This window comes from Anomaloglossus baeobatrachus, chromosome 7 (assembly GCF_048569485.1).
Source record: "Anomaloglossus baeobatrachus isolate aAnoBae1 chromosome 7, aAnoBae1.hap1, whole genome shotgun sequence".
Classification (NCBI taxonomy): domain Eukaryota; kingdom Metazoa; phylum Chordata; class Amphibia; order Anura; family Aromobatidae; genus Anomaloglossus; species Anomaloglossus baeobatrachus.
Window position 1 is genome coordinate 281,397,747 of NC_134359.1, and position 24,736 is coordinate 281,422,482.

General features: G+C 45.3%; 2 protein-coding genes across 2 annotated transcripts in view; one reads left to right on the plus strand and one right to left on the minus strand.

Annotated features, from left to right (window-relative positions):
- Positions 1-24,736, minus strand: part of IFT140 (intraflagellar transport 140) — a 239,048-nt gene that overhangs the window by 32,392 nt on the left and 181,920 nt on the right. The gene's annotated exons all lie outside the window — the stretch shown is intronic.
- TMEM204 (transmembrane protein 204) lies at positions 4,019-23,595 on the plus strand. The gene is made up of 3 exons (XM_075319414.1): positions 4,019-4,883; positions 12,807-12,962; positions 22,886-23,595. The coding sequence occupies exons 1-3, from the start codon at positions 4,622-4,624 to the stop codon at positions 23,128-23,130; spliced, it is 663 nt and encodes a 220-aa protein (XP_075175529.1). The 5' UTR covers positions 4,019-4,621; the 3' UTR covers positions 23,131-23,595.

Here is a 24,736-nt window from a genome sequence, read left to right on the forward strand (position 1 = left end):
TAGCTGTGTATCCAGCAGCATGGAGGACATTATACAGCAGTACTGAGCAGTGTAGCTGTGAATCCAGCAGCAGGAGGACATTATACAGCAGTGCTGAGCAGTGTAGCTGTGAATCCAGCAGCAGGAGGACATTATACAGCAGTGCTGAGCAGTGTAGCTGTGAATCCAGCAGCAGGAGGACATTATACAGCAGTGCTGAGCAGTGTAGCTGTGAATCCAGCAGCATGGAGGACATTATACAGCAGTACTGAGCAGTGTAGCTGTGAATCCAGCAGAATGGAGGACATTATACAGCAGTACTGAGCAGTGTAGCTGTGAATCCAGCAGCATGGAGAACATTATACAGCAGTACTGAGCAGTGTAGCTGTGTATCCAGCAGAATGGAGAACATTATACAGCAGTACTGAGCAGTGTAGCTGTGAATCCAGCAGCATGAAGGACATTATACAGCAGTACTGAGCAGTGTAGCTGTGAATCCAGCAGCATGGAGGACATTATACAGCAGTGCTGAGCAGTGTAGCTGTGAATCCAGCAGAATGGAGGACATTATACAGCAGGACTGAGCAGTGTAGCTGTGAATTTAGCAGCATGGAGGACTTTATACAGCTGGACTGAGCAGTGTAGCTGTGAATCCAGCAGCATGGAGGACATTATACAGCAGTACTGAGCAGTGTAGCTGTGAATCCAGCAGCATGAAGGACATTATACAGCAGTACTGAGCAGTGTAGCTGTGTATCCAGCAGCATGGAGGACATTATACAGCAGTACTGAGCAGTGTAGCTGTGAATCCAGCAGAATGGAGGACATTATACAGCAGTACTGAGCAGTGTAGCTGTGAATCCAGCAGCATGGAGAACATTATACAGCAGTACTGAGCAGTGTAGCTGTGAATCCAGCAGAATGGAGGACATTATACAGCAGTACTGAGCAGTGTAGCTGTGAATCCAGCAGCATGGAGGACATTATACAGCAGTACTGAGCAGTGTAGCTGTGAATCCAGCAGCATGGAGGACATTATACAGCAGTACTGAGCAGTGTAGCTGTGAATCCAGCAGCATGGAGGACATTATACAGCAGTACTGAGCAGTGTAGTTATGAATGCAGCTCTTGGCGAGATAAAACCCTTACTAGAAAGCTGCCACACAGGTCTGTCTATGTCTCTACTTCTCTCTATCTGCTCCTACTCCCTCTCCTCTCTATAGAATTCAATATCAAACTGTAATCTGATGCCTCAGTGAGCTGGTAGTCCATCCCATCTTGTCTTTTCTGTGCAAATGATAAGTTCAGGAAACAGGTCACAGGCGGGGGGGGAGAGAAGTGACTCATAAGTGGAGAAAAAAGAAAAAAAAAAAAGCATATTTCTCTGATAAAATATCTAAATTTTAGTTTCTAATATTCACTTGTATTACGGACCTATAATCACAATGACCATATTGATTAATCCATCTAAAACACTCCACAATCCATACAGATCATTTAATTTCTGAATTACCAGATGCCGGATTAAAGGAATTAAAAAAAAAGAAAGAAGTTTTAAAATCTTTCAACGCTTAAAACCAATTATGAAAAGTAATAGAAAACGTTGATCAAGTAAAGATGCCTTTTTTCTGTCCTTGGATTGTATAGTTGTGGGAATACTGAGCTCTCTAGCGCCCTCTTTTGAGCTTGTTGAAAATTGCTAAAAATGTTTCAAACCTCTTCTATCGTCTGTTAAGTTCAACCTATCACATTCTGCAGAAAATGTTTTTTATTTATTTAATTAATTAATTTATTTAGCCAAAAAACTTCCCTGCACTAAACAGGTTGTCTTGTGGCTGATATTAATGGCATACAAGTTTTAACATAAACATTGGTGGGTGTCCAACTGCGGTGCCCCCGCACCATTTTTGGGGGTATACACTAATTGGAGGCGGACACCCAGACGTATCGTAGCACACTGTGTTTTGGTGTCTGCCTCCAATTGGCGTATACTGATGCACAATGACATTCCTGACGTCACCGCTCATTACAGTTGCTGGGTCTCGCGCAGCGTAAGTTGGGAGTGGCTGTTGCTGAAAAAGTCTATGGAGCCTCGTTGTCAGGCTCTATAGCCTTTGATCTAGGTAAAAAAGAGGAACGCCATGGAAACCGCAGGACTAGATCTGACCTGGAAACTTGGATTTCAAATAAATTGGGGAACAAGGAACAGTGTCTTGTTTTTATTTCTCTCTTTTTATGCATTTCAGGTTTCCATATTTGTGAACTACATCTGATCCCTTGGACTATGGCAGACCTTAATGCTTTTTTTTTTATACTAAATTAATAAACCAGGTAAAGTGCTGGGAGGAGTTTATTCTAATATTATATATATTTTGTTTGTGTGTTTTTTTTTGCTTTTCAGGTACTAGTTTAGTAATAAGGGTGTCTTATAGATGCGTCTCCATTACTAACCCCTGGACTTGCTGCTAGCTGACATTACGCAGCTGACATCAACCCCCCAAAATATTACCTCAATTGCCACCACGCCGGGACAATTTGGAAGAGCTGAGGTGAAGTGCCAGAATTGGCGCATCTAATGAATGCGCCACTTCTGGGGCAGTTGTGGGCTGCTATTTTTAGGCTGGGTAGGGCCCAATAACCATGTTCCTTCCCAGCCTGATAATACCAGCCTCCAGCTGTCTGCTTTACCTTTGTTGGTTATCAAAAATAGGGGAACCCCACTTTGTTGTTATTTTTTAAAATTAATTATTTATTAGATTAAACATCCTTTAGTTCCACGTGAAAGCACTAAAAAGGTGCAAGTGTAAAATATGTAGGGGGTTGTGACGTTATATATCTGCAGGGTTTCTGTCTATTTTATGTTTCAATGTATTCCATCTCTCTATCCCTCTATCCATCTATCTATCTACCTATCCTTCTATCTATCCCTCTATTTAGCTATCACATTATCTATCTATCCCTCTATTAACCTATCCCTCTATCTATTCATCCATCTATATCTATCCATTCCTCTAGCTATCCATCTATCTATCGATCCCTTTATCTATCTATCTATCCATCCCTCTATCTATCCCTCTATCTCTCTATCCCTCTATCTCTCTATCTATCCCTCTATCTATCTATCTATCCCTCTATCTATCTATCCCTCTATCCCTCTATCTCTCTATCTATCCCTCTATCTCTCTATCTATCTATCCATCCCTCTATCTATCTATCCCTCTATCTCTCTATCTATCCCTCTATCTATCTCTCTATCTATCTATCCCTCTATCCATCCATCCACCTACCTATCTGTCTATCCCTCTGTCTATCCATTTATCTTTCTTTCTACCTATATTTTTGGCGTTTATTTCTGACAACTAGTTAAAAATATCACATTTTGTATTCTAGTATGTAAAAGATGAGGTTAAAAACACATCGCATACGGATGCTATGTGAGAAAAAAAAACGCCCACTCAAATGATACACGGTGTGACGTACGCAGACACTCGGACCACTTTTCGGTATGAGGATCGGAGCATTGTTTTATACGTTAGTGTGAACGAGGCCTAAATAAGAGGGGATTAGTCAGGAAACTAGATTCACTGGTGGATGTTTTTATTATTTAAAGGGGAAATACCTTAAATCCAAAATGATGAATTACCCTGAGGGGCCCGAAAGGGTCTTCAGTCAGTTTATAATGGGTGAATTGAGCATTTGATAGTAATGCTTTCCTTATGACTTGGAGGGGAGGACCGAACCCTTCTAAGAAGAGGAATAATATACAAAGCTAGAGGGGAGGCGGAGGGATGGGCATTGGGTTTTGGACGGGGAAATCTGCCTTCCAGGAAATGCATCCTGCTTTGAGGATCTTTGCAGAATGTCTATCTACACCCAAAGCTTGACCAAAACTCTCCAATGAGGAGGAAAGGGGGGGCGGGAAACACAGCCACAAAAAAACAATCATTTCCTCTGCTCCGGGAGAGACAGTTAGGAAACAAATTAACAAAATCTCATGCCAAAAATATATATATCCGTAAAACAAAAACTTCCTATCAGCTGCTGCCTCCCCGTCCCGCTCTGTGTGTGGCTTGCACACTCGCTGTTGAGCTCTCACGGAGCGAGCATCCTCCATCAGCCGCATGAAGAAACTGCTTGTTGCTCCTCAAATTCACTTTTCCCCTTAAAATTTGTGGAGGGTTTTCTATTCCCCTTTAAAATGGAAAGTGTCGCCCCTTTACTTTTTAAGTGACTGCTATTTGACGCCCCCTTTGGTTGTGAGTGGACAGAGAGGGGCCACATCTGGAACACATCTGTCTTCTTGGAGCGTGGGAAGAGCAGAGTCTGATTTCCACCATTCGTGGGGGCCTTCTGCTTGGTGGGGTCCTGACGGGAATGCTGTTGCATCTCCGGCTGCAGGAGGTGGGGGCTGCCTCGCAGGAGTGTGGATAGAGCCCAGACAAAAACTTCTTGGGATTTTTTTTTTCTTACTTTTGCTTCACATCTCCCTTTCATGGGACTACCAAGCCGGTCTGCCTGGCTTGACCATTTCTGGGGGGCTTTCACCTCTCAAAATGAGTGGAGATGTCCTCTAGCTGCTCCTGACCCTGTGCGGTTCAGCAGGGCTCGTCCTGTGTAAGTGGAGGTCCGGTGGCAACAGGCCATGGGCATGCAAAAACTAGTGGCTGCGGCTGTGGCGGTAGCATTGGTGTCACTTATTCTCAACAATGTGGCTGCATTTACTCCAAACTGGGTCTACCAAACCATGGAGGAAGGGCGCAAGCGCAGCGTTGGGCTCTGGAAGATGTGTTTGCCTGGTAGAGGATCAAGCACCAAACCAGGACCAGGAGATGAAAGGGTGTGCCAGTCTATTGGTTGGGGGTCCGAGCCATCCGGCTTACAGGAATCCCGGAACACGGTGAAGTGTAAGTACGAGAGCAAATACCTTACCCCATCCAACTCCCGGTCAATGGCTATTACTCGTCATTGTGCATGTGATGGTGGCAGAGGGTAGAAATTAGGAACAAAATGTTTTGTCCCCTACTTGCCAGTGTGATGTTGGAAGCTGGACAGATTGATTGCAAATATTTATGGTCAGTTTTTCACTCATCATTAACACTTCATTCTGATTTCGGCATTCCCCCAAATGGGAAACTCCTGGACGGTCGTAGGGTTGTAGTGTAGTAAGTTTACAACCAGAGGAACTTAACTGTTGTGAGAACCGAGAGTATATGATCGGCTGGCGTGGTCTGCATATGAATGGCTGGCATGGTCTGTATGTGATGGGCCGGCGCGGTCTGTATGTGATCGGCCGGCAAGTTCTGTATGTGATGGGCCGGCAAGTTCTGTATGTGATGGGCCGGCAAGTTCTGTATGTGATAGGCCGGCGCAGACTGTATGTGATGGGCCGGCGCAGACTGTATGTGATGGGCCGGCGCAGACTGTATGTGATGGGCCGGCAAGTTCTGTATGTGATCGGCCGGTGTGGTTTGTATGTGATGGGCCGGCAAGTTCTCTATGTGATCGGCCGGTGTGGTTTGTATGTGATGGGCCGGCGCAGACTGTATGTGATGGGCCGGCAAGTTCTGTATGTGATCGGCCGGTGTGGTTTGTATGTGATGGGCCGGCAAGTTCTGTATGTGATCGGCCGGTGTGGTTTGTATGTGATGGGCCGGCAAGTTCTGTATGTGATCGGCCGGTGTGGTTTGTATGTGATCAGCCGGCGCGGTCTGTATGTGATGGGCCGGCAAGTTCTGTATGTGATCGGCCGGCGCGGTCTGTATGTGATGGGCCGGCAAGTTCTGTATGTGATCGGCCGGCGCGGTCTGTATGTGATCGGCCGGCGCGGTCTGTATGTGATCGGCCGGTGTGGTTTGTATGTGATAGGCCAAGAGATCTATACGTGTTCAGCCGAAGAGATCTATATGTGATCAACCGAAGTGATCTATATGTGATCAACCGAAGTGATCTATATGTGATCAACCGAAGTGATCTATATGTGATCAACCGAAGTGATCTATATGTGATCAGCTGGCGTGGTCTGTATGTGATCAGCTGGCGTGGTCTCAATATAGCTCACGTGGTCTGAATGTGATCGGCTGGTGTGGTCTGTATGACTTTGGCCGGCATGGTCTGTATGTGATCGGCTGGTGTGGTCTGTATGTGATCGGCCGTCGTGGTCTGTATGTGATCGGATGGTGTGGTCTGTATGTGATCGGCCATCGTGGTCTGTATGTGATCGGCCGTCGTGGTCTGTATGTGATCAGCTGGCGTGGTCTGTATGTGATCAGCTGGCGTGGTCTGTATGTGATCGGCCGTCGTGGTCTGTATGTGATCGGATGGTGTGGTCTGTATGTGATCGGCCGTCGTAGTCTGTATGTGATCGGCCGTCGTGGTCTGTATGTGATCGGCCGTCGTGGTCTGTATGTGATCAGCTGGCGTGGTCTGTATGTGATCAGCTGGCGTGGTCTGTATGTGATCAGCTGGCGTGGTCTCAATATGATCGGCTGGTGTGGCCTCAATATAATCAACTGGCGTATTCTGAATATGATCGTCTGTTGGGGTCTGAATATGATCGGCTGGCGTGGCCTGTATGTGATCGGCCGGTGTGGTCTGTATCTAAATGTGATCAGCTGGTAAGGTCAACTTTACACTGAGCTGCCAACTTTCCTTTTAGCAAACAGTAAAAATGATATTTGAAGACTTCTGATATTTGCAGTGGATAATGTCCCACGTGGAGGTACTTCATGTTCTACCGCTATAAGGCTTCATAACATAAAGAAAAAGATATCTTATCAAATGACCTGTAGAGCCCCAGCACTTTATCAGGCACTGCGCTCTCCTTGGCAAGGCTCCCATGCCACGCTGTGAATCACGTGTACCAGCTATATATCCACTATATAAAAGATATACACAGTATGTTTTTCCTGCCATTTGTGATGCGGACTCTTCCCTAGGAGAATTGCTTCTAGGCCATGATACGATACCTCACTAAGTGTCAATTGGTCCATGGAGCACGTGGACGTCTCCAAGCTGGCGGAGAATAAGAATGGGAATCAGGTTGCCCCTTTGTGTGATAATAATGGGTGGCAATCTGGGAGCAAAAGGCATTGTATGTCCACAGACAGTAATGGAAGGCTCGTCCGGTACACACAGGATTACAGGGGTTGTGATAACCTTCTGATCACTGGGGTTCCCATTGGTATGGTCGCCAGGCATGTACACCACCGCTCTATTCCACCAGTTTCAGTCCTCCAAGGATATCTACACGACTAATGTAGGATCACTGGGACCAACAATCAACTGTAAATTTGGGGGGGATCTTGGTCTCAAATGCTTAATTCTTTAGCGCAGCGCCCCCACTGTAAAGAGCAAAGCATTACATTGTCATCAGTGACATCACTGTGCAGCCTGTGTAATGCATAGATGTGTTAGGACCACGCTTTGCAATTGATATTCACTCTGGTGAAAAAAAAAAAAAATGAGGGTCCTGAACGAGACCCTCTGGTTTAACTCAAAATTTTTGGAATCGATTCCAATGGATGACTACTTGTAGTTTCTTAAAGAGGCTGTTAAGTTTCGATAATCCATTTCCATGCACCCTACTAGGTAATTATGGGTTAATAGTTCAAGGACCTCTGCACAGGACCAGACAGTGATCATAAAGCACATCTGAAGTTCTGGAGAAGATGTGCTCTCCTGCATTACAAAGAATGGGCCCATTGTAATGCTCAGTTTCCCCTGCGGAGGCGCTGTCTGGTTTCCCCACAGTTACTGTAGGGGACAATCTGTACTTGTTAGAAGGGTCTTGTGATAAAATGCTCATCACACTTAGGCCCTGTGCGCACTAGACATTTTGCTGCATTTTTTGCGGCGTTTTTACCGCGTTTTTGTGCTGAAAGCGCTGTGACATTGCTTCCCCAGCAATGTCTATGGGTTTTCAGAAGTGCTGTCCGCACACAGCGTTTTTTTGTAGCAGCATGTCAATTATATCTGCGTTTTTCACTCATTGAATGCAGTGCACAAAAACGCATAGACATTGCTGGGGAAGCAATGTCACAGCGTTTTCAGCACAAAAGCGATGTGTTTTTACCGCGGGTGCGTTTTTTTTTGTGTGCATTTTTGTGTGTTATTTGCGGACAAAAATGCACAAAAAACGCCTAATGCGCACATAGCCTTACAAATAGGGAACTGTGTTACCATCATCATGGTAATACACAGTCCCTGGTTCCTCCTCCTTGATTTCCCTTTGTCCCTCTGAAACTCCTCCTGGAAAATAAATCCTTCAAATATGAAGTTAAAGGGATTGTCCAAGAACAGAAAAACAAAGCTGCTCCTTTTAGAAATAGCTTCATCCCTGCCCATGGGTCGTATCTAGTATTGCAGCTCAGCCCCATTGAAGTGAATGGAGCGGCTCTGCAATACCATCCATTATCAATGGTCAGGGGAGATTTCTAAATAAAGGAGCCGGGTTCTTTTTAATCTGATTCCTGAACAACCCCTTTAAATATAACTCTTTAACATATTATAGGGTTTCAATAAAGGGTCTTGGAGAAAATCTTCACTGGAGGGGGAGGGGGGGAGGTGCGCAACACAATATTATATTAATCCAAGAATGAAGAAGTGGGACGAGTTGCTCCATAGTCATCTACGTGATGTGATTTTGGACATTAACCTTTTCCGTTAGTAAGAGGCGAGCGCGCTGTAATGTGATGCAGCTCCCGCCAGCAGGGAAATGGTTACACAGAAATTGCACAGCATGCATTAGGTCACTGGTAATAAAACATTCATCATTCACTTTCCTTCCCCCTCGCTGCTCCCCCAAAGGTCAGATACCACATGTAGAAAGCCGTGTGCTAAACGTGTGCAGCTTTGTAAAGTGTATGTTACAGGATAGTGGCCAAATCCACCAATGTGATCACCGCCGCGGGATTATTAAATCCGTATCATCTGGTGATGACCCCTATAAAACCCCGCAAATAACTAATAATGTGGCCAAATTTCAACTTTGGTAATCCTAAAGGGAGGAGACCCCATAGCGAAAAGTTACCCTATGCTTAGAACAGCCCAGGGGCCAGCAACCGCCCCTGTAGAACTACAACTCCCAGTATGCCCTGGAGTGCTGAAGGTAGAGCAACCCTAGAATAGACCATCAATATTAGAGGTCCGACTCTTTAGTTGTTTGTTGGGGGTCTATAGGCCTTTATCATCAGACAGGGGCTATACTACAGAACTCACCCTGCAAGAAAGAAAATCAATAATGGGACAGGACTAATAGGCTATGTGCCCACGCTACAGGATTTACCGCGGATTTACCGCGGATTTTGCCGCGGATTTGCCGAAAATCTGCAGCAGCAGCACTTCCAAGCCATTTCAATGGCATTTTGGAAATGCTGTGCCCATGCTGCGGATTTTTCCGCGGCGGATTTGCCGCGGATTTTGATCCGGAAAAATCTGCAGCATGTCAATTGTTTGGTGCAGATTTGGTGCGGATTTTTGGCTTTGAATGGGGAAAAAAAAAAAAAAAATCCGCATCAAAATCCGCGGCAAATCCGCGGGTGCGGATTTGCCGCGAAAGTCGCGGATTTTCAGGCAAAAAAATCCGCAGGGACATTCTAGCGTGGGCACATAGCCATACACTTCCCCACCAGCAGAATAGTGAGTGCAGCTCTGAAGTATAATACAGGATGTAACTCCGGTTCAGTACAGGATAAGTAATGTAATATATGTACACAGTGATGGCACCAGCAGAATAGTGAGTGCAGCTCTGGAGTATAATACAGGATGTAACTCAAGATAAGTAATGTATGTACACAGTGACTGCACCAGCAGAATAGTGAGTGCAGCTCTGAAGTATAAGGCTATGTGCCCACGCTGCGGAAAATGCGCAGATTTTGCCGCGGATTTCTCGCGGAAAAGCCGCGGATTTTCCGAAAATCTGCAGCAGCGGCACTTCCAAGCCATTTCAAAGGCCTTTTGGAAATGCTGTGTCCATTCTGCGGATTTTTCCGCGGCGGATTTGCCGCGGATTTTGATCCGGAAAAATCTGCAGCATGTCAATTATTGTTGCGGATTTTGGCTATAGAATGGGGGGAAAAAAAAAAATCCGCATCAAAATCCGCGGCAATTTCGCGGTAAATCCGCGGCAAAAAAAAGGTGCGGATTTGCCGCGAAAGTCGCGGATTTTCATGCAGAAAAATCCGCAGCAACATTCTACCGTGGACACATAGCCTAATACAGAATGTAACTCCGGTTCAATACAGGATAAGTAATGTAATGTATGTACACAATGACTGCACCAGCAGAATAGTGAGTGCAGCTCTGGAGTATAATACAGGATGTAACTTCGGTTCAGTACAGGATCAGTAATGTAATGTATGTACACAGTGACTGCACCAGCAGAATAGTGAGTGCAGCTCTGGAGTATAATACAGGATGTAACTTCGGTTCAGTACAGGATCAGTAATGTAATGTATGTACACAATGACTGCACCAGCAGAATAGTGAGTGCAGCTCTGGAGTATAATACAGGATGAACTCATGATCAGTACAGGATAAGTAATGTAATGTATGTACACAGTGAGGGCACCAGCAGAATAGTGAGTGCAGCTCTGGAGTATAATACAGGATGAAACTCAGGATCAGTACAGGATAAGTAATGTATGTACACAGTGACTGCACCAGCAGAATAGTGAGTGCAGCTCTGGAGTATAATACAGGATGTACCTCAGGATAAGTTACGCTGGACAGGATATCCAGAACTCCATGTGCAGGATACAGAATAGCATGTGTAATTCAAACAAAAACTATGAAATGTAATGTATGGCAATCTATATCAAGATGCAGAAGACTTTATACCAGAAGTTACCATAGCAGAAAATCATAACATCCATACACAGCAGTAGTGAGAGGACATGAAGGCACTTATAGAGGGGCTATTAACAATCCCTGGCACTTCCTGCAGTATTCACCATACCAACCTTCTATGTGTGTGATCTGTACATCTATAATAACTGGAAAATGCTAGAAATGGATTAGGAAGAAGTGAACCCAAATGGTAAAGTTTGGGGTTCATACTGGATACTGGGTCTCAAACGCGAACTTTTAAAAATAAATAAATAATTAAATAAATAAAAAATTGTGTTAGAGTTCTAGTGCTGTTCGTATGCTAATAAAGTCTGTTGAAAGGCTGAAGTGCAGCCAATCAACAAGCTTTATTACCGTACATGCGGAAGATGACTGTACACAGTTGTGAACAATAAGGGAAAAAAAAAATGACATGGGCTCTTGCCTACTTTTAATAACCAGCCAAGGTAAAGCAGATAGCTAGGGGCTAGTATTAGAGAGGGAAGGGCCAAATAACCATGGGCCTTCCCAGTTTGATAATACCAGCCTCCAGCTGTCTGCTTTAACTCGGTTGGTTATTAAAAATATGGGGGAACCCACACTGTTTATTTTTTTCTAATTATTTATTTAACTTTCGCCAGGCTGCATAATTTTACAACGTTAAAAGCGACCCCTTATCTCGGAAGGGGTTGGAGATATTTTATTGAAATTTGGCCAATATATTCTGGACCAAAACTGCAGAGATGTCACGAAATTTCAGCCCTCTACGGCTTTTGGAAAAAACAAATGTATTGCAATTTTAAAACAGAATAATTACAATTGTACTTATTCAGCCGGACAAAGGTTAAATAATTTAAAAAATAGGGTGGGATCCCCTCTATTTTTAATAACCAGCCAAGTAAAGCTGACAGCTGAGGGTTGCAGCCTGAAACTGTCTGCTTTACCTAGGCTGGTTATCAAAAATAGGTATTTTTTTTTTTTTTTAAATTGATCCCTATCCACACTTGATTACATGGCAATTGCCTACATTTTATTTCCTTTTGCAGCCCCCTAGCTCTTGCAATGACCATTTTACAGCCAGTTCAAGTCTCTATTGATTTGTATGAGATTTGGGGTCAAGTCCTGGTCCTGAACTGAATGGACAACCCCTTTAAATTACTCTCAAAATTTTCTCGTAAGACTCGATATAAAATGTTAAGTAACTGCAATAAATCCCTCGCTGTTCCAGCACTTCGGTAGTACATGCATGTGACAGCTGCAGCCAATCCATGTTCTCAGTGGTCATGTGCTGCACATACCAGCATCATTGCGGAGGCAGTGATTGGCTGCAGCAGTCAGGTGGATGTACAGTATGTAAACAAAAAGTGGCAGAAATCGCTGCAATATCGACGCCGGACAAGAAAAGTGAATGGAGAGTACAATCCATTCTCAGCAAAGCAAGGCAGCCTCTCGTTCTCAAGAAATGTGCAAGTTCCAGAGAAGGGAACCACATCTAACACGCATTTATAACATGTCCAATCCATAATGTCCAAGACGGGAATACTCTTAAAAATTCTGTTTGCCTTCTGCCACCACTAGGGGGAGCTTACTGCGTACAAGCTTAATTAGTTCAAAGGGGCTTTTATAACTAAATTATGCAGTGAACTCCCCCTAGTGGTGGCCGAAGGCATCAAGGATAATATCATTTGACTCTATGGCAGGGAATTTGAGACTCTGAAACAAGAAAGCAGAGATCCTAAAATGTAAAACAGATATAAAAATCCCTGAATGTTATTAGGTTGTAATTCACAATATACAATGTGCGGCAAGTATTTACTTTATGGGTTGGGATATCCCTTTAAATAGCAAATGGGTTACATCTTACCACTGAGGCTATTTTGGTCCTTCTGTCCCTGAAATGTCTCGTTGTAGAAAGATATTTTTTTGGGTCTAAATTAAGAAAAGTGTGTAAACATAACATGGGTGTAGTGAGATGACGTTTCCTGTCCTTCCTCCCTTTCCAGTGCAGTTTGACATGATGAGGGCATGCAATCTGATCGCTACGGTCGCCCTGACTGCCGGGCAGCTCATTTTCCTAATGGGTCTAGTGGAGCTGCCCATTATTACGCAGGATTCTCAGTGGTGGGAAGAAGCCATCGCCGCCGTTTTTCAACTTGCAAGTAAGTATGAAAGGTGAAAAGATTACTTGTAGGATTCAAAAACGTGCACATATATTCACATCAGTCATGTTCCATCATCAATCATCATCATCATAATCATCATCAATCATCAACATCGTCATCACCTGTGAAGGGTGTGCAAAACTGAATCAGTGCAGCAGAGGTTAACTGGGGTCCCCGGTATGGACCCTCATCATTAAATTCTATCCATTGGTTCAGAAATCAATAGTTCATAAGAAACTTTGAAATATATCTTATTAGAGAAATTCGCTTCTTTCTCCCCCTGGACGGATCATTCACGCTCAGGTCACAGGTAAAATCTGTCTTCAGTGAACACAAACATTCCCATTAGTGAGATAGGAGATGACAGTTGGTGCCAATTAGATTCTATGGAGGAGGAGGAGCTAGCAGAACAAACAGACATTCCGCTGCAAGTTCCCCTGACACTATGGTTACCCCACCCATGTGCTATTACTTACTAGGATAAGAAGACCTCTCTATGACATTGGCTCAGATACATAAACTGAATTTTAGGTTGAGGGCAGTAGGGGGGTGGGGACATATCATTGGCCCTCTAGTTCCAAGAGATCTGAAAAGGGGTTAAAAAGCTTCTTTCTTCCTGAAACATTGCACATTTATCCATAGGTTGGTGTTTGGTACTACAGCTCAGATGGAAGTGAATGGGACTGAACTGCAATGCAACATCCAGCCTGTGCTCTAGTGTGGCGCTGTTTTGGGAAGAAAGAAGGCATAAAGTGAGATTTGGGACTTGCTCCCATCTGTGTGTGTGTGTGTGTGTGTGTGTGTGTGTGTGTGTGTGTGTGTGTGTGTGTGTGTATATATATATATATGTGTATATATATATATATATATATATATATATATATATATATATATATATACATACACATACATACATACATACATACACACACACACACTCTCACACACACACACACACATATATATACTATATATATACACCGTACATGATATATATATATAATATAAATAAACCCATATGTGTATGTATGCGTGTATATATATATACATACATACATACATATATACATACATATACACGCATACATACATACACACACACACATATGGGAGATTATATATATATATATATATATATATATATATCTATCTCCCATATGTGTGTGTGTGTATGTATGTATGCGTGTATATGTATGTATATATGTATGTATGTATGTATATATATATATACACGCATACATACACATATGGGTTTATTTATATTATATATATATATCATGTACGGTGTATATATATAGTATATATGTGTGTGTGTGTGTGTGTGAGAGAGTGTGTGTGTGTGTATGTATGTATGTATGTGTGTTTAGATATATATATATATATATATATATATATATATATATATATATATATATATATATATATATATATATATATATATATATATATATATATATATATATATATATATATATATATATATATATACACACATATACAGTGCCTACAAGTAGTATTCAACCCCCTGCAGATTTGGCAGGTTTGATAAGATGCAAACAAGTTAGAGCCTGCAAACTTCAAACAAGAGCAGGATTTATTAACAGATGCATAAATCTTACAAACCAACAAGTTTTGTTGCTCAGTTAAATTTTAATACATTTTCAACATAAAAGTGTGGGTCAATTATTATTCAACCCCTAGGTTTAATATTTTGTGGAATAACCCTTGTTTGCAATTACAGCTAATAATCGTCTTTTATAAGACCTGATCAGGCCGGCACAGGTCTCTGGAGTTATCTTGGCCCACTCCTCCATGCAGATCTTCTCCGAGTTATCTAGGTTCTTTGGGTGTCTCATGTGGACTTTAATCTTGAGCTCCTTCCACAAGTTTTCAATTGGGTTAAGGTCAGGAGACTGACTAGGTCACTGCAACACCTTGATTTTTTCCCTCTTGAACCAGGCCTTGGTTTTCTTGGCTGTGTGCTTTGGGTCGTTGTCTTGTTGGAAGATGAAATGACGACCCATCTTAAGATCCTTGATGGAGGAGCGGAGGTTCCAAACAGAATTCTTGTGGTTTGAGGGGTTGAATAATAAATGACCCTCTGAATAAACTTTTCACAATTTAAAAAAAAAAAAAAATATAAAAAAAGAAATAACATTCTTTTTTGCTGCAGTGCATTTCACACTTCCAGGCTGATCTACAGTCCAAATGTCACAATGCCAAGTTAATTCCGAATGTGTAAAGGTCCAGTCACACTAAGCAACTTACCAGCGATCCCAACAACGATAGGGATCGCTGGTAAGTTGCTAGGAGGTTGCTGGTGAGATGTCACACTGCGACGCTCCAGCGATCCCACCAGAAACCTGACCTGGCAGGGATCGCTGGAGCGTCGCTACACAAGTTGCTGGTGAGCTCACCAGCAACCAGTGACAAGCCCCCAGCGCCGCGTGGAAGATGCTGCGCTTGGTAACTAAGGTAAATATCGGGTAACCAACCCGATATTTACCTTGGTTACCACCGCACGGAGCTACACGTGCAGAGAGCAGGGAGCAGCGCACACTGCTTAGCGCTGGCTCCTGCTCTCCTAGTTACAGCACACATCGGGTTAATTACCTGATGTGTGCTGCAGCTAAATGTGCACAGAGCAGGGAGCAGCGCACAATGCTTAGCGCTGGCTCCCTGCTCTCCTAGTTACAGCACACATCGGGTTAATTAACCCGATGTGTGCTGCAGCTAAATGTGCACAGAGCAGGGAGCAGGGCACAATGCTTAGCGCTGGCTCCTTGCTCTCCTAGTTACAGCACACATCGGGTTAATTAACCCGATGTGTGCTGCAGCTACATGTGCACAGAGCAGGAGCCAGCACTGACAGTGAGAGTGGAGGAGGCTGATAACAAAGGTAAATATCGGGTAACCAAAGGACAGGGCTTCTTGGTTACCCGATGTTTACTGTGGTTACCAGCCTCCGCAGAAGCCGGCTCCTGCTGCCTGCACATCTAGTTGTTGCTGTCTCGCTGTCACACACAGCGATCTGTGCTTCACAGCGGGACAGCAACAACTAAAAAATGGCCCATGACATTCAGCAACAACCAACGACCTCACAGCAGGGGCCAGGTTGTTACTGGATGTCACACACAGCAACATCGCTAGCAACGTCACAAAAGTTGTTCGTTAGCAGCGATGTTGCTAGCGATGTTGCTTAGTGTGACGGGGCCTTAAACCTGCTAAATCTGCAGGGGGTTCAATACTACTTGTAGGCACTGTGTGTATATATATATATATATATATATATATATATATATATATATATATATATATATATATATATATATATATATATTAGTCTTAGTCTGTCTGTCTGTCTTGCTCCAAAATTGTGTCCTTACGGTGACAACCAGCGGATTGGCCGCTGGGCTCGGCATGGCCCCGCCCCCCCAGCACGGATTGGCCGCTCGGCTCGCCCTGGCCCCGCCCCCACCATGGATTGGCCGCTCGGCTCGCCCTGGCCCCGCCCCCACCATGGATTGGCCGCTCACCCCGCCACCCTGCACGCATTGGACGCTTGGCCAGACCCCGCCCCCTCACGCATTGGATGTTCGCCCTGGCCCCGTCCCTCCGCACGCATTCCCCGAACCCACACGGAGACGCCTGACACCCAGGTGACTGCTGCAGCACCCGAAGCCCACACCGCAAGACAAAGTGGAGAAAAGCCACTAGCACACGTGTGCCGGAGCCGGCGTAGGCTGGTATCCATAGTACACATCGGGTAACTATAGAAACCGCTTTCCTTAGTTACCGATGTGTAAGATGGTTACTAGCTTACCCCGGCTCCCGGCACACGTCAGCACTGTCGCTTACCTTTTCTCCACTTTGTCGCATCCGGCGCGCTCCCGTGCACTGTGTACAGTACAGTTGCCGCGCGACAACCTCCGATCACGTGTTTTCATGTGACCAGGAAGTTGCGGCGCAGCCACTGTCCTGTACAGTGTACGGTTACACACACACACACACACACACACACACACACACATGGATACACCGACGCATACACACATAGCACACATGCATGTATATACACACACAGCAGACACACATGGATACACCGAGCGCATACACACAGCGCACATGCATGTATATACACACACACAGCAGACACACATGGATACACCGAGCACATACACACAGCGCACAATGCATGTATACACATACACAGCAGACACACATGGATAAACCGAGCGCATACACACAGCGCACATGTATGTATACACACACACACACACACACACTGAGCACATATACACACATAGCAGACACACATAGATACACCGAGTGCATACACACATAGCGCACATGCATGTATACACACACACACAGCAGACACATGGATACACCGTGCGCATACACACATAGCGCACATGCATGTACACACACACACACACACATACACTCTGCAGTACACTCACCCAGTGATGCTGTCCCCGGCACTGAAGTCCCCAGCGCTGTTCCGGCTTCCAGCTCCTCAGGGCACTGAATATTCAGTGAGTATAATGAGCGGCGATAAGGAGCGGGAGGCAGCAGAGCCGGAGACAATATCGCTGGAGAGAAGTAAATATAGAGAATATTTTTATTAAAAAGACCCATATTTTCTCTGGGGCGCGCAGCATCCGACAAAGTCAAGAAAAGCCGGATGTGTGAAACCACTAGCTTACCCCGGCACACGTGTGCCGGAGCCGGCGTACACTGCTAACCAGTGTACACATTGGGTAACTATGGAAACCACTTTGCATAGTTACCCGATGTGTACCATGGTTACTAGCTTACCCCGGCTCTCTGCCCATTCAGATCATTGGTCTCCCACTGTCAAACACGCCGATGCGTGCTGCACAGCTGGAGACCAACAAGCAAAAAATAAACCAGCACTGTCGCTTTGCATAGTATATATATAATTGCCTTATTCTGTCTGTCTGTCTTGCTCCAAAATTGTGTCCTTACAGTGATAACCGTCGGATTGGCCTGGCCCCGCCCCCCCCCCCACGGATTGGCCGCTCGGCCTGGCCCCGCCCCCCACAATGATTAACCGTTTGGCCAGGCCCGCCCGCCGCACGCAATGCCCGCTAGGCCACGCCCCCAGCACGCGATGCCCGCTAGGCCACGCCCCCGCATGTGATACCCGCTAGGCCACGCCCCCTGCACGCGATGCACGCTAGGCCACGCGATGCACGCTAGGCCACGCCCCCACACGCGATGCCCGCTAGGCCACGCCCCCCGCACGCGATGCCCATTCGGCCATGCCGCCTCACACGATGCCCATTAAGAATGGGGGGGATGAAACACGATGGGGGGTGTGCAGCATGGGGGTTGGACCACGATGGGGGGTGCCCAGAATGGGGGGATGAAACACGATGGGGGGTGTGCAGCATGGGGGATGGAGCACGATGGGGGGTGCAGCATGGGGTATGGAGCACGATAGGGGGTGCGCAGCATGGGGAATGGAGCACGATGGGGGGTGCAGCATGGGGGATGGAGCACGATGGGGGGTGCGCAGCATGGGGGATGGATCATGATGGGGGTGCGCAGCATGGGGGATGGAGCACGATGGGGGGTGCACAGCATGGGGGATGGAGCACGATGGGGGGTGCACACCTCCCCCCAAAACACACACACACACACCGCCACACACGCACCGCACAACACACCACACACACACTGGGAACAACAAACACTGACCTACACAGACACCCACACACACACAGACAACGCCGCACACACACAACACCCAACACACAAACACCGCGGCACACACAAATATACGCACATACCGCACAACACACACTGCACAAAACATACCTCCCCCAAAACACACACACACGCACCCCACACCCACACAAACCGTGCAACACACACATCACCACACACACACAACGCTACAGACACAGCGCTCCACAAACAACGCAACACAAACAACGCAACACAAACAACGCAACACACATACAACACCGCTCTCACCCACCCCCCACCCAGACAACACCCAGAACATTTACAGCGCCCTACACAAACACTGGCAACTACACACAACAACATCGATATATATAACAAAAATCATACATTAACTACACAATACGTAAATTCTAGATACCCGATGCGTAGAATCGGGCCACCTTCTAGTATATATAATATATATATATATATATATATATATATATATATAAATACTATGCATCCATGTGGGGTGAGACCACAAGGGGTGGCTGGGGAGCCAAAACTCTTTCCACCTGTGGTGCCAGTGGCCAGAGTAGACCATGTGGTTGGTGAACTTGACTTCTAAGCACATGGCTTTGATATCATTTAAGCACATGTGGGATATATTTTGTCTTAAAGGAATTGGCCTACGAATGAGATTTATCACCTATGCACAGTATAGGTGATGGGTATTTGAAAGGGACCCCTGGTGTGGGTCAGTCATAGACAGTGGTGTGTATACATTACTCCATTATATTGGGGAAGGTGGAAAGCCTGTTAAGTGATCATCGGGGGTAAAGTAGGTGGTCACCCAGAGTCCATACAATAACCCATTACCCCGTGGATAAGCGATCAATGCTGTTTGCTTTTCCCCCTTTAATTTCACATCACTGCTGACCTAATGCTCTGAAGGAGGAATAGACATAATGGTCATTTTTTGGCGAGAGGGGCATAATTAATGAAGCCAAAACCTCCTTACTTTATTTGTTTTGCCATTTGGTGTCCTCACACATCTCAGCAGAGGGATTCTACAGAAAAGAAAACAAGAACAAGATGTTCCACAAAAACGCCATGACATACAGCAGTGAACACCTGCAGGGCTGCTGGTTTATACAATGTAGCGTTTTCCATGATCTCACTATGGCCGGCTGCGGGACTGCCCCTTTAAGCTGCTTCCGAAACCGTATTCCCCCTCTTTTAATTTTTCATGTCCCGAACTTTCAAGGCCCAGTTTGCATAACAGGTAGTAACAGGCATTTCCTCCGGAGAGGGGACATCCTGGCGCCCTTCAGTCTCTGTCCCTTCGCCCAGTGTTCAGAGCAGACGGCAGCACAAAAAAAGGAAGCCAGGGCCACGCTAAATATAGCCGGGGGGAGCGTGCACGCCGCTGTGTGCCATGGGAGACTAAATAACAACACGCTCAGCTTCCTTCCCAAACCAAACAGGCAGAAGGACGGCGGCCGCAGAGAAGAGCTGCCGAGCCACAGAGATACCGGTGCTGCCGATATCCACCGCGATACGTGTCCTCACTGCCACCACTGCCGATATCCACCACGATAAGTGTCCTCACTGCCCTCACTGCCGATATCCACCGCGATAAGCGTCCTCACTGCCGATATCCACCGCTATAACTGCCCTCACTGCCACCACTGCTGATATCCACCGCTATAACTGCCCTCACTGCCACCACTTCTGATATCCTCTGCTATAACTGCCCTCACTTTCACCACTGCAAATATCCACTGCTATAACTGCTCTCACTGCCGATATCCACCGCTATAACCTCTCATTGCTGATATCCACCATTATAACTGTCCTCACTGCCAATATTCACCACTATAACTGTTCTCACTGCCAATATCCACCATTATAACTGTCCTCACTGCCAATATCCACCACTATAACTGTCCTCATTGCCAATATCCACCACTATAACTGTCCTCACTGCCAATATCCACCATTATAACTGTCCTCACTGCCAATATCCACCACTATAACTGTCCTCACTGCCAAAATCCACCACTATTACTGTCCTCACTGCTGATATCCACCACTATAACTGTCCTCACTGCTGATATCCACCACTATAACTGTCCTCACTGCTGATATCCACCACTATAACTGTCCTCACTGCCGATATCCACCACTATAACCGTCCTCACTGCCAATATCCACCACTATAACTGTCCTCACTGCCAATATCCACCACTATAACTGTCCTCACTGCCAATATCCACCACTATAACTGTCCTCACTGCCAATATCCACCACTATAACTGTCCTCACTGCCAATATCCACCACTATAACTGTCCTCACTGCCAATATCCACCACTATAACTGTTCTCATTGCCAATATCCACCACTATAACTGTCCTCACTCCTGATATCCACCACTATAACTGTCCTCACTGCTGATATCCACCACTATAACTGTCCTCACTGCCAAAATCCACCACTATTACTGTCCTCACTGCTGATATCCACCACTATAACTGTCCTCACTGCTGATATCCACCACTATAACTGTTCTCATTGCCAATATCCACCACTATAACTGTCCTCACTGCCAATATCCACCACTATAACTGTTCTCACTGCCAAAATCCACCACTATAACTGTCCTCACTGCTGATATCCACCACTATAACTGTCCTCACTGCTGATATCCACCACTATAACTGTCCTCACTGCTGATATCCACCACTATAACTGTCCTCACTGCCGATATCCACCACTATAACCGTCCTCACTGCCAATATCCACCACTATAACTGTCCTCACTGCCAATATCCACCACTATAACTGTCCTCACTGCCAATATCCACCACTATAACTGTCCTCACTGCCAATATCCACCACTATAACTGTCCTCACTGCCAATATCCACCACTATAACTGTCCTCACTGCCAATATCCACCACTATAACTGTTCTCATTGCCAATATCCACCACTATAACTGTCCTCACTCCTGATATCCACCACTATAACTGTCCTCACTGCTGATATCCACCACTATAACTGTCCTCACTGCTGATATCCACCACTATAAGGCTATGTGCCCACGCTGCGGATTTTGACCGGATTTTGCGCGGATTTTGCCGCGGATTTCCCGAAAATCTGCAGCAGCGGCACTTCCAAGCCATTTCAATGGCATTTTGGAAATGCTGTATCCATGCTGCGGATTTTTCCGCTGCGGATTTGCCGCGGATTTTGATCCGGAAAAATCTGCAGCATGTCAATTGTTTGGTGCAGATTTGGTGCGGATTTTTGGTTTTGAATGGGAAAAAAAAAAAAAATCCGCATCAAAATCCGCGGCAAATCCGCGGGTGCGGATTTGCCGCGAAAGTCGCGGATTTTCAGGCAGAAAAATCCGCAGGTACATTCTACCGTGGACACATAGCCTAACTGTCCTCCCTGCTGATATCCACCACTACAACTGTCCTCACTGCTATCAATGCTGAGAAAAGACAGTACATATATAATGGTCAGAAACTAATATAGGAGCATCAAAGGGGCGCAGATGTTTCTGCAGAACAGAGGCTCCCAAATTTCTATTTTTACTGCTTTGACCCCATCCTGGATTTTAGGGCTGGACCCCAACTAGTATTATACACTTAGGGCAGGTGTCATGTCTATGTTTGGAATACCTCTTTAAGAAGAAGCTGCCTCTAGATAAAAAAAAAATAGAAAAATTGCACAATCCTTTCTTTTATTCCTGGGAAGGGTCTACTAATGTTTTGTGATCACCAATCTGTGGGGGATCGAAGCAAAAAATATTCAACTCATGTACAGCGCCACCACTGGGGAGACAAAGCATTTCAAGCAGTGGTGCAACTCGTGTGCTGCAATGCAAAGTTTCCAACAGCGCCCCCCACTGGCACAGTTTTTGGGCACCTCTCGTCTTGAGGGTCCGGCTGTGATCGCTACCCCTGCACCTATTAGAGCTATGTCCTTGATTACACCATGTGCATTGAATTAGATGAGCTGCTGTGTATAGTGGTGATGTGTTGGGTCCTCCATAGGGAGAGGGTCTTTGTAGGACTGGGCGACAGAGGAGGACACTAATCTGGGACCCCCTTTATTAACTTGCTAAAGAAAATGTGGGATTTCCTTTAAAATTTTTACTTCCCCATAATGAGGGGTTTAATAATAAAGGTTCTTTTTGTCGTTCCTCTATAGGTTTTGTCCTGGTCATAGGCTTGGTGACCTTCTACCGCATTGGCCCCCACACGACGCTCTCCTGGTCCTGCTACCTGGACATTGGTGCTTGCCTACTGGCAACTTTGGCAGCTGCTATTCTGATTTGGAACATCCTGCACCGGCGGGAGGACTGCATGGCCCCCCGGGTCATTGTCATCAGCCGGACGCTCACGGACCGCTTCCGCAGAGGCCTGGACAACGATTACGTGGAATCTCCCTGCTGATGAGAATCCTCACGTGGTATAAAGAGATGACCGAGAAGTGTAAATTCATAAGCAAATATACATATCCCACCCTCTATGTCCATGCAGACCGGTATATACCTGTCCTAGAGATGGACCGCTCATTGTGTGTAAGGAGACTAAATGGAGAACCCATCGGGTTGTGCAACTGCTCAGTGCATCAAGGAAGCGATAACCATGGATCGATCTCCTGCCGAACCTTTCACCAAATCACAATCCTCTTTGAAGAAAATAAATACATTACAGGACCTCGCTGCTCAGGAGATAATGGACAGAACGAACCCGGAGGTGGTTCTCTATAATGTGCATCAAAGGACGCGATAATAGAGAAGATATTACAACTGTATATCCTATTAATGTATGAACATACCCAGCAGTAGTATATGTATATAAATATATATATTAATTTTTTTGTTATTTATCACCATTTTGCATTATAAATATAAAAAGATAAATGTCTTGTACCTTGAGTTATTTTTATTTAATGGTTATTGTATCATTATTATTACTATTAGCTTTTTTTTCTACCTTTTTTTATATACACCCACACAATATAACTATATGTACAGTATATACATACACACATATATGATATATATATATTTATAATATATATATATATATATTTATAATATATATACATATTTATAATATATATATATATATATTTATAATATATATATATATTATATTATAATATATATATATATATATTATATATATATATACATACACACACACACATACATATATGTATAATTTTATATATACCGTATTTTTTGCTTTATAAGCTGTGCTGGGGGCAGGTGAACGCTGCGGGCTGCAGCCTTTGATCTCCTGCTCCCCCTCATATAATATGCACAGCCGCTGTCCATCTCCAATGGTGCTGAAATCGCACGCAGTGATGGGCTGGGGGAGCGGTGCATATTATTTGTCCCTGCGCCCCCCTGTGATGGCACATGCCAACCCTGTGTTAGATTTGGCCCCCAGGCTGCTGCTCATTCTAAAATAAAAAAGCTTTACTTACCCCCTCCAGCGTTTCTCCCAGTGTCCCTGCTTCCACTGTGATCAGGCAGTCAGAGATCTCAGTCTGCTGTGCCGATCACATAACCGCACTGAGAACCAGGAAGTGGAGTAAGGCTGCTTTCACACCTCCGGTTTCTGCAATGCGGCACAATCCGGCACTTTGCAGGAAAATCGCAACCGTTTTTTTTTGCTGCCGGTTGCGTTTTTTCTGCATAGACTTTAATTAGTGCCGCATTGTGCCGCAAGGCCTTGCGTTCCGTCCGGTTTTTGCCGCATGCGGCAGATTTAGCCGATGCGGCGGCCGGATGGAACGTTGCCTGGCACGTTTTTTTCGTGCGGCAAAAAAAACCGCATCGCACCGCATTCGGCCGATGCGGCGCATTTTTCAATGCATGCCTATTGCGGCCGGATGCGGCAATAACCGCATCCGGCCGCCGCATGCGGTTTTTGACACTGTGCATGCTCAGTAGCATGCCACAAGAGGCAAAAACCGGACTGGCCGCAAAGGAAAAACTTATGCAAAGGATGCGGTGTTTTCACCGCATCCGTTGCATAGCTTGCA

Coding starts and splice junctions, on each gene's coding strand:
- TMEM204 (XM_075319414.1), top strand. CDS start 4,622: ATGGGCATGCAAAAACTAGTGGCTGCGGCTGTGGCGGTAGCATTGGTG. Junction 4,884..12,806: donor ATCCCGGAACACGGTGAAGT/GTAAGTACGAGA, acceptor CTCCCTTTCCAG/TGCAGTTTGACATGATGAGG. Junction 12,963..22,885: donor CGCCGTTTTTCAACTTGCAA/GTAAGTATGAAA, acceptor GTTCCTCTATAG/GTTTTGTCCTGGTCATAGGC.